This window comes from Phaethon aethereus (assembly GCF_964289735.1).
Source record: "Phaethon aethereus genome assembly, chromosome: 9".
Classification (NCBI taxonomy): Eukaryota; Metazoa; Chordata; class Aves; order Phaethontiformes; family Phaethontidae; genus Phaethon; species Phaethon aethereus.
In genome coordinates, this window is record NC_138585.1 from 9,505,566 (window position 1) to 9,517,154 (window position 11,589).

The following is an 11,589-nucleotide window of genomic DNA, read 5'->3' on the forward strand; positions in this document are numbered from 1 at the left end:
CAAACACACCCACACACCAACCAACCTCACAAAGCCACCCTTCTTTCACTGTCCTTAGAAGGAAGTTTCAAAAAAAAAAAAAAGTAATTCACAGGGCTCTGGACCCAAATACTCATCAGCACACCCACAATCCACAACACTGACTGTTCATAATGCAGTTTTATTTTTTCCTTTGTACAAAAACAAATATAAAATTTAAATCCAATAGAAAGTGTATACTAGCAATGACAAGTTTACATTACAATAAGACAGGACAATGCGATGTATATCTGACACCACATTAGTTTTAAAACTCTGATACATGCACTATATAAAATAAAAATTGCTAGAACTTTTCATCTATTTCTACCAAGAATATCCAGGTACCAAGATACTCTAGAACCAAAAGTAATCTTGGTAGGCAATATCTACAAAATTAGACCTTTTCCACACACAAAAAACCAACACTAATAGAAACGTTTATCATTCTTTGTTAAAATCCTCTCACAAAAGCCATACATAAAATTCTTAGTAGATACAGAAAAAGCTCAAGAGTTTGTTAGCATAGGTAACCATTCAGTAGTTTAAAGAATCTTTTAGACATTTTGAAGAGATACTGTAGTTTTCAATCTGTACTTTTCCCCACAAAGCCAGAACTACGTCGACTCCCGTTTCAAAACCTAGTCAGTGGTTAAAACTAGCTCTTGAGTGAAGTCAAAGAGTAGTGTACAAAATATTTAACAGAACAGGGGTGTGTCACTTTCTTCAAGAAGTAAACAGACTCATGTATTTCCCACATTCAAGGTTTGTTTATTTGTCCCATAAACAAGATTGTACCTGAGGGATGAAATGAAAACAAGGATTACTATAGTCTATAAATACAGTTAAACTTTTCCATGAAAGCATGAAGTCCACAGAGCACAGCTGAGCTACCTTGTCAGTTTTGTCTAGCCTCCCTCAAGTTTGTGAGCCCAGGGAAGTGTATGTTTGGATAGGTGGCCAGCTCATATTTCTAGAGACACACAGTTCTGTTGATGCTCTGTGGAGCCTTGGTATGGGGACTCCTGCCAGATGCAGCTGCCAGGAGTCCGCTCTTCTCCCAGTGCTGGCAGCTGCATCTTGTTCCCTACTAACTAGCATATCCATCATCCACATGTCACTGCAAGAAGTAGACAAGTTATTCAGAGTAACTGGGGCAGGTCTGCTTTAGGAGAGTCAACTCACACTGCAAGGAAACCATGATCACTATGTTTGGAGACTCACTTCTGTTGATAGCAGCTGTGGCAACACCCTAGGTCCCTGAAGCCCCTATTCCAGCCTTTGCCCTAGCACTAGTTTACTGTCCATCAGAAAGCTGGCTCCTATTCACCAGTTCACTTGGTAACAGTTATTTCCTCTCCACTGAAGGGTACAATGAAAATTAAAGACTGTTCTTTTGTACCCATGGACCTGCCATGCTTTGTTTCTGTTTACTTGGCAGCCAATACTTATATTTTTTCCTGTTCTGAGTTGTATTCCAAATAAAATAATCTAATATTAAAGGCACAAAAATACACTTACAGGATTTTTTTTTTTTTAAAGCAATAGTTATTCAGTAGCTCCAGACTTCTTTTGTCTCTATTGCATAGCTGATACTCAACTTAAGCAAGAAAGTACATACAAATGCTGCTTACCTGTAGGATTGTGCCGGATGAAAAATACAAACGGCCTGTCTACTATGAACCAAGGAGGGGATGACCTGGCTATTAAGATTGCAGCTTGCAAGAAAGATAAGGTTTAAAGTTAGACAAAGCAAGTACCATAACACATTATATACTCTATCAAAATGAAGTTTCCTTGTGTATACTAGAAGCTTGCACAGGTAAAGATAAATGCTTAAAACCTACCAACTAGGACCTTTAAAGCCACACAGGTCACATTCCTATGGTTATAGGAACCATATTAAAATGATGCAACACAATACCCACAGAAAGCTGGAAGGAAGTCAGGGGTTGTCACACAAAGCATGTAGTAGCTTAGTCCTCTTTGCCACCTGGATAGCCAGGAACATTACATTGGCCAAAGTGTTAGCTATTAGAAGACACTTCTCTAGAAGTAAGCCTGTTTATATTTCTTAGAGTATACCAATGGTCTGATCAATATTGGCAAGCTGGGATTTTCCTGAGAAATTACATAAAGTCCATCAACTGATCTGATGTCCAAGCACATTCCTGCAATGGTCTCAAAGTGGGATTATCTTTGCTTTGCAGTATAGCCTTCTGATATAGTTTTCCCGAGTCTAACAATCAGTACGGTTGCTTACTTGTTGCTGCAGAAGCTTTGGTTCCATCTTCACTAACTTCAATTTTTGTCTTTTGCAAAACATGAGATACATGAAGACCTTCTGTTCCTGAAAAACCCAAGAACAGCACTTTCAGTAAGACAAACTGCAGGAGTCCTGAAGTACCTCATAGCCTAGCATGGCTAAGTAAAAAACTGCTATGTCTCCTGCTGAAATCCTGAAATTGCAGTGAAGAATACTACTGATAAAATCTTTGAATACAGTTAAGAAGTTTGTAATTACAAAAAAAAAAATAGGGAACAACCCATCTTACTCCTCCCCATTTACTACATTTTCTTATTTGATGATCTAATTTAGACATGTTTACTTGCATTTTTAGTTTAATTAAAAGTGACTGAAAAAATATGCTATCTGAATTTAAGTTATACTCCTATTTATCTCAATGTCAGGGGAAAAAAGCACTTAGCAAGACACCTTGCTTTCAATGAAACCCAGATATTTGTTTTCAAATTGAACAAAAAAGCCTGCCTCATGTTAATCTCCCTGTAGAAGCTAATCAGGAGTTTAATGGAAGCAGGGAACAGAAATAAGATGACATTTTAGAGCGATGTGTTCAAAGATTGTCTACACCCTACCTTCAGATACTAATATTTACAGCTCTGATTTGGTCCAGTCCCTTAAACTGGGACTTTAGTCCTTGAGCTTTCCTACAGCTCAAGAAAATTTCAGTCATTAAACACATACTTCAGGGAAAAGTTAAATACTGCAATTGCAGTATTTGTTACAGTCTAAGGTACAGTATTGTTAGAAGTCCTGCCATAGATTTTAGACTATGCTTGAGATCTTCAGTTTATAATATCAAATCTCAAGATGACCAGCATGATTTACTGTTGTAATGCAAGACAAGGGGAAAAAAGCCACTGCAGCATTCAGAAGCAAGCAGCCATGCTTGGCTAGCTACAAGTTTGCTCCAACATCATGGTAACACTTATTCAAGACAGACAACTGCATTGGTAAAACAGTGCTTTATTCAGCACCAGAAACTAGAAATAAGAACCACCATGGATTCCAAAAAAATAACTTACTTGTTATTTTTGCAAAGTTTGCCTTTGACTGGTCAAACATATCTGTAATACCAAGTGCTTTCAGAGGGTCTTTTAAGTCTGTTTCTGCTACTGCTGTAAATCTAGTTGGAACAAACAAAAAAGGCATCAGTATTATGCAGAGAAATTGCCTTAAGCACTCTGTTTCTCCTGTATCAGAGAAGATACACATATATGACTCACATAATATTCCCTGAAGGAGAAATGGATTATATTAGTACTTACTTAGGTAAAATAACCTGCACTCTTTTTGCTACCATGGTTGTCATCCAGCTTCCTATTGTTTTTGTGCTGATGTGGGGAATGATAGCAGAGAGCGGCGTTGTACTTTCCGTAGGCAGAGCAATCAACATGCTTATCATTTCACCATGGTATGGCAATTCAATGATATTATACCACAGCTCATTTGGAGTACTTGTAGTGCCTAAAAAATAAGAAAAGCTAATGAGCCATAGTTCTTCCAGCCTTAAATCTCTGTTTTACCTTTAGACATTTACTGCTATAAGAGTCTGTTAGGAAAGCTTTGCCCATGTCTTAACACTGACTCCAGAATCACAGACCGCCTGCCTTCCTGCTAGGCAACCCTTCAAAAGTGGCATGGGTTCTGTGCAGATGCTAGTCTAACAGAAAGCTCAGACAGGATGATACCATGAAGCAAATACTCATTTGAGTTTGATAGGCATACTATTTCCCAAACCTCATCAGCCCAGACTGATAAGTCAGCTATGTTAGAAATCACCAGGTCTGTGAATCAGCTGGATCTCCACTTCAGATCTCAGCTGTACCAGAACTGACTGAGCACTGAGAAAAGAAAAAAGCAGCAGGCTATCTTTCCAAACTGAAGAGAACTTTTAGACAAGCTCTTTCCTCCAAGAGTTATTGGAAGAGCTCCTGTTTGTAGTCATCATCTGCTGCATTTGCTTCATTTTCTTGCTTAACAAGGATCTCATTAGGAAGCAGTCTTAAGTCCTTCGAGGTAGTGGGGAGCAGGCACTTTAAGGCAATGCAGGAGGCCAATTAGATGAGAAGTAGATAGCAACACCTCTGAGTTACAGCAAGCGCCAAGACAACTACCTCTCTTTGCGCAACCCTCTCCAAGTTCCCTTCAGTTATTGTGGGATTTCTGGCATGTGACTGGGAAGCAAATGCTTTTTATAGGAGTTTCAAGTGAAAACTTGTCGGTTTAACTACAGACAAGGTTTGTGGGAAAGTTTTTGGATAGCGGTAAGATCTTACTATCTTCCCCCTTTCTTCATGTAAGTCTGCACTTGTCAGCCCAAGCTGAAAATCCACATCTTCATTAGAAATTTAATCTTACTGCCAGGGCCATGCAACCTGCCTTGACTGAGCTCATATTGCTAGAAAACTGGCAGTATTGCACTTATTTTGCAGGAATTGTGTCAAGCTTGGCAGTTTGATTATTTCCTTTTATTATGACAGTGTTCTCAGACTAGAGCCTACAGATCAAAATACTGGTTGCATAAGTCAGCTACATAACAGCGAGCTAAACTGTCCAACAGTGAAATACCACTTTCCTGATCTGCTACATGCTATTATCATTACTACTGAGGCATATCAAACAGGACAAGAATTCATCTTCAATCAACTGATGGGATTTAAGATGCTTAAGAAATTTAAACTTTTAAAGATCCTTTTGCAAGCATAAGTAAGATAGAAGCCCTGTGTTAGGGTATCCAGAGGTACCCAACCTAAACCAAGTCCTAACTCAGCAGTATTTCTCTTGTTTGTTTCTAGCCAAAATAGCTTTTCTAGCTTAAACATAGGCCACCATAGTAGAGTTTTTAACCAGCATCAGAATCAGAAGTCAAAAGCCTTTAAGAAGATGGGCTTTAGCAAGACTATTATAAGTTATGAACCTCTTTCAAACTCCACAGGTAAGTAGTATACACTGCAGTAGACTTCTACACCTCCCCTAACTCACACTTTCAGCAGTTCTCTCAAAGCATTACATCTGCTCTAATGCATATGTGGGTTTGGGTCAGAAAGTTAGTGTTTAAAGTAAACACAAAGTCTGCTAATATTATTTGAGCACTACTGACAGTAAAACTAGGCATTTAAAAGCACAGTGGGCCTTGGGTTTTTTTTTATTCATAGCAAGCTGTATTCCCAGGCCTATTTCTCAGACTGTATTTTAGCACACATGGAAGCAAGTTCCAGGCAGCATTGCTCTCTTCTTGGAAGGATGCAACAGAAGACATTCTTTTATCAGAGCTTCAGTCTTACTTTGACCAATAAAATCCCCATAGGGCTGCAATGCTGAAGCTCTGAAGCACATTGTCAGTCACACTGAGCCACCTATGTCAGCTTTGAGAGTCTCTGATGGAAGTGTGGCTGAACCTGCTGAACTTCTTTTCACTTGTGATTCAATTTGAAGAGCAGCTTCACACCTTGAGAGATATAGCCAACATACTAACCTGTGCTCCTCTGTCTCCCACAGTACTGGGGACAGTGCAAGTCCCATTTCTTTATTATAGGGTAAAATATAGATTGATTTTACTCCAGTCTTTCATACACAGCTCATCACCAGATAAACCTCAGGGTTCTGTTTCTGTTGGTAGTTTTCTTTTATTCTCACCCCTTAAAAATAAGCTTTGCAGTAAGAAGAAATCCTTAAGTGACATACGAAGTTCTCAGTTTGGGTACTTCAAATTTTCCTTTTTGAAGGCAACAGGATAAGGTAAGTACTTCAGAGTATTCAACCTTAAGCAACTGTTAAATACTTCGCACAGCAAGCTCATCTATACTGAAGTATCTCATACTGCTGAGGTAACACAAAGCCTCCTGCGTAAGCTACAGTAAGCAATACCATTAAACACCACAGGTACAACAAACTCTCGTTTCAGTTGGATAGAAAGAGCAAATTCTACAACCATTGGAGGTGGTAATGGGAGTTACTGAGCTTACCACAGCGGAAGATAGACAATTGGGACAGCATAGGAACTTGGTAGGTCTTCCCATCAGCTCCATAAAATGGACGTTTCTTTGTATTTTCAGGTCGAAATCGTGATTTCCATAAGCCCTTGAAATACACAGCATTTACTAGAACCAGTCTGGTCAAACTGCCATCAATATCATCTGGAGCTACAACCTGATCGATCATACCTAGAAGAAATAAAGTAAGTCTGAGTATTTACCATCATAATGCTGGTCAACTGTTTATTAAGAACCTGAAGCACATACTACTTTAGGCCTCTCGATCTGTGAGTATGCCAGCTCCTCATGGGGCAACACATCTGTGGTTCATAAAGTATTCTTCATCAAAACGTAAACCCTTGGGATAATTATAAAGCAAATAGATCTTGCCAATTAATAGACTGATGTTATAACTAACAGGGCCTTACCTTTTCCAGCATGCAAGCAGATCTAAGAGTCAAACTAAGCATGTTAGTGGTAATAGTTTCAGCTGAAGCACTTTCCCATTCACACACTGCTTGCAACATTGTTATGCAAGACTGGTGATGTGGTAAAGGAAGAATTTGACAGCCTCATTTCACAAATACCACATCCAACATCATTAACAACACACTCCTCACATCTAGGAGGCATTAGTTTTAACTCCAAGAGATACCAGACATGTAGTTCACCTAGACTACGAGTATGTCGTAAAACATGATCTCTGGCTTTAGCGTATGTAAGTTTGACAACTAGATGCCAAGAGGCTTGAACCATGAGGAGTTCCATCAAGGCAGGGTTAATTAAAAATCCTCCACTAAACATGACTCCTAAGAACACAGCCATATCTTGCAAGAGTTTAGGGCAGCAAGAGCAAAAGCTGAACTGCTCTACAGCTTTCCACAAGTCTGATTTACCGAGTCAAACATCTGAGTTTCTTGAAAGCATCTTTTATGTTTGAGTACGCATAGCTCCAGGAGAACTCTGCTTGGATTTCTCACCCATCATATGGAGGGCAAGAACAGTAGAAGCTCCCCTGATCCCATGGGCAGACACACATGCCACACACATCCCTCAAGGCCAGCAGACTGGGGCAGTGGGATTGCCGATTCCTGGCCCATCAGCTCTAAAACATGCCAGCTTAATGGCAGTTTTCAGCTAAAAGGCACAGCTTTTTCTCCCTCTCCATCTTTTCCCAGTATTTCCAACCGATTCTGAGATGTCTCAGACACTACGCTGCCATGCACAAAAAGGCCTTGCCAATACTCACCCCTTGTTTCATTTTTCACCCACTGGTTGATGGAATCACATGCTGCATTTGGGTCCTCAAAGTCCACGCTCTTGACACTGCACTGAAACACCTCTTTGTTCCTTGTAACAAAAGGCACTTCCATTTTAAAGCCATTCTTTGCAAACACTGCATTAGCAATTGTAACAATGTCTTTATTCTTTTTTGAGACTACGAGCCTGTTTATCTTCTTTAACGCTTTACCAACTCCTAGTTGGAAAGAACAGCAAGTTTAATTTAGAATAAGATGATGAACAAACAGTTACTTTATATGCAACTATTAATGACATGAAAGGTCAGACATTTTAGATGCTAGACTAGAAAAGGAGACCAAAGCCAGCATTCTGAGAGGCCTTCCAAAATACCCATTTCTGATCTCTCACGTGGAGAACTTTACTGTTCCCACAAAAAACATGGCCTTCTCTGTGATGCCTGCTTCCCTTCTAGCTGTCTGCTCAGAATGCAACAGACAGTGCTGGGGATAGTATTTGGGTTCAAGTCTTAGTGTGGAGCTACTAACCATGCTCCTCCACAGAGGAGACTGTTCCAGAGTGTATTTCATATCATATAAGCCCAGGTGACCTGTCAGTTCTGTGACAGTGACAAAGCAAGTCAAGGGCTCAGCCTGTTCACGCAGAGCCAACAGGTCTGCAGGATTATGCAGGTGGTCTTGAACCTCAGAGTGCAAAGCAAAAGTTCTCACCATCCTTCCTTTCCATTTACTGGAGAATAAAAGGAAGCTATAGATTTCTATAAGGTTCAAGTCAAGTCTTAGTTTCCTTAAAGACTAGGTCTTGGCCTAGGGCAGCTACAGCAAGAGTCAATCCCTTAACACACAAGGTTGCTTTTAAAAAAGGAAAAAGGAAAGCAGTAGGTTCCAGTGCTTACAGTCAAAATCCTTAGGTCCTGAAAGCAGTTCATATCGAGTGCTTGCTAGCTCCTTCACTGTACATGAGAAAAGGCATATGGCAGCACAGAAGAACTGCTATGTTCACCATACCCAGTTCTCCCTGTTGTTATGGCTTATGAGTGAGTGATTGTCTACACAGGGAAATGTTGCCAGGCAAGCAACTTCATGTTCAGCCATTATACTGAACAGGATCCTCGTGTAGCTTTTTTTTTTTTTTTACAGCAGTTATTAGTGGGCTCCCTCTGTTTCTGTTTTCCCAATAGAATTTAGGTAGAAACATTTCCAGACTGCTTCCTTATGTAGACAAACTTAAGACATAAGAGATATGAAGGGAATAAATTAGTTCAGAGTTATTATCATAGCTGCATATAGGAAAAAGCCTCAGATGGCTTTGCTGTTTCATGTATCATGAATGCTTTAGCAGTACCGTTTGTATGAATTTCTACATGCTCACTCTCCAATATTATGGGCAAATTGTTTTGGAGAACATACCATAACAGAGGTTCTCAAACTGTATTCTGTGGACCACTGGTGGTCCACGGAGCACTTGCTGGTGGTCCAGGGAGAGCTGGCTGGTCTCATGATGCTGGCTCTCCTCTTTGCTTCCAGCTGCTAAATTGCATTAAAAGACAGCTAAAGATAAATAAAATACTTTCCAACTATTACCTTCCCAAAGAAGCAGTTGCTGTAGTTGCCAAAGGACTGTAAGGCAATCATGAACAAGAGCAGAGGAGAACTGTGCAAAGAGATAGGTAGCATCCCATAACAAGTCTCTAGCAAGGTACTGGCTACCTTCTAAGGAGTTTGAGAACCTCTGTGTCTCACAGCTAGGATTAGAAAGTGTGCAGGCCAAATAAAACCAGTTGATATAATGCCTCAATTTTTGCAAGTACTTACATTTGGAACATTCAAGTGTTCCTAAACTTGGTTATCTCATTAAGATATTTCAACCTACAACGTTTAAATCTTAATCTGAGAAATCATTTGGTTGTACTTTAAACCCAGAACCAAAACAGCAAAGCAAATGAAGACAGGACAACGTGTTATAGGACAATACTGCTGAAGATTTAAATGTGCACTTACCTCTTGGAGTGCTTCCTATTCCTGGAAGGCAGAATGCTGGCACTAAGATGTTAAGTATTGCTGGCAAACACTCACAAAAATACTCAGCATGCAATGTAAAGCAGCAAGAACCTTCAGCCTACACCCTCAAGGGGCAGACATTGGTGGAGAAATATAAACAGATGCATGCAGTGTCAGAGAGAGACAAGCAGAAATGGCTGTTTCAAGAGGGCACTACAGGAACTACAGATTCAGGGATCCTGACAGCAGAAACAAGTGAACAAAGTTGAAGAGCATCAAAGTGAAAGTATCAATTGTATAGTTAGAGTTCGCTTTGCTTTCAATGTGACAACGAGAAATATTCTCTTGCCCTGTTGCTTAAGGAGTGGCCTGTTAAGGGCTGTTCAGTACAGCTGAACCCCCTGAAATGGGGTACTGCAGCCTTCCTGCATAGTGCTGGCACTGGACCGCCATCCACAATGTTCCGGGAAATCACCTTTGCAAGGATGAAGGCAGTTCTAGCCAGGACCCTGGCGTCATTAACAAAGCTACTTATAAGCCAGCTGAAGTATATGTACATGTCCATGCTCAAATTGCCAATTAACTTTAAGAGTGTCCATTTTGTGCTTCGGTAAACAGAGTTAATTGGTATATGATGCAATCTACCACACTTCAAAAGCCATCTCAAAACAGCATGAAGATTTGACAAAACAACACCCAAAAACACCTTAGGAATCACTGACCATTTACACTGTATCTCATCATAGTTGTCAGCTGCTTCTTTGTCTTGCCATCAGCACCCAGCTGCAGCACCCCCAGGACTGATGCAATCCCATGAGGAGAAACAACAACATTGTCCTGAGGCTTAGCTTTCACTATCTGATTGAAGACCTGGATTCCAACATCAGAGCTAAGTTCCTCCAGAGGATAAAAACTGAACTGGGAACATACAGACACTAAAGTCCCAAGAGCAAACAGAAGTGGGAAGTGCCAGTTCATGATTTCTTGTTGGCGATACCTGTAAGAGAACAAGAGGGGAAAGTCAAGTCAGCTTTTGCAAGTACAGCATTTTTATTTTCCACTTAAATTCTAATTTGCCTGAAGAGCGGGCAGGTCTTGTACATGCTTGGCACACCATTCACAGTGCTGGCAGTGGGACTTATACCTGCATTTTACTTCTACCAGTATTTTAGGTCTAAGGGTTTCCAGAAGCAGAGATAACCATAAAATAGCTATTTATCAGTGACTATATAACAGGACAAAAGCCACCAAGCTGGAAGATTACCTCCCACCACTCACAAGTTCACTTAGTTTTGTGTTCCAGTTAAACAGTATTGGCATTCTATTTAAACTGCCCTGTAGGGATAAATTAGTGCTAAGAAGCCTCTTGGTATGGTCCTCGCCCACTAAGATGTGATGCACAGTACATTTTATAGATCATTTTCTGCAGTGAACAGAAGCATGTATACATATGCAAACAGACCTTCTGTTGTGGGATTTTACACCTGCCTAGAATAATAAGAGTTAGCTGCATAACTGGCATTTTCCACGATGGGAATATAGAGGAAGACTTTTAGATTTTAAAAATGCAAGGTTAAGTTTAGATTTTAGCCTGTACTTTTCATTTTAAGAAAATTCAATAGCTAATGAGTACAGAAGGAATGTCACATTCAAAGTGGGCCAATTTTCATCTGCAGGTCTGACACCTAACAGATCCCAGCATCATTACACCCATGACCTCAGAACAGCAACAGTTTGTTCAGGACCTCTCAGCAACTGATTCGAGAATGAAGACCAAATCTTAAATACTGGGTACTGTAACTACTAGGCTGTATCTCCTCCTTGTGGAAGTGTATTCAATCCCTTTTTTGTTAGGGCAAACAGGTACCTAGAGGAATAGTCATGCAATAATCTCTTATCCCATGAAATCAGGTTCCCTGCTCACCTTTGAAAAGTTCAATCACAACGTTTTTATTTTAAGGCATTTCAGTTGCACAGTTCAAGAGTTCTAACTCCCGTTTTCAGACCAACAAGCAAGCCTGTTTCCCCCACT

At 40.2% G+C, this 11,589-nt stretch overlaps 1 protein-coding gene across 2 annotated transcripts; it reads right to left on the reverse strand.

Moving 5' to 3' along the window:
* Positions 1–778: 778 nt before the first annotated feature.
* Positions 779–10,535, reverse strand: SERPINE2 (serpin family E member 2; the record flags this gene model as incomplete). Of its 2 annotated transcripts, XM_082003326.1 has the most annotated exons (9): positions 779–816; positions 1,653–1,736; positions 2,282–2,368; positions 3,346–3,446; positions 3,589–3,787; positions 6,289–6,486; positions 7,547–7,774; positions 8,967–9,086; positions 10,280–10,535. In XM_082003326.1, 9 exons carry the CDS (start codon positions 10,533–10,535, stop codon positions 779–781), a joined length of 1,311 nt encoding a protein of 436 aa, XP_081859452.1. The 2 variants fall into 2 exon arrangements, with proteins under 2 accessions (XP_081859452.1, XP_081859453.1); XM_082003327.1 differs by lacking the exon at positions 8,967–9,086.
* Positions 10,536–11,589: the final 1,054 nt, after the last annotated feature.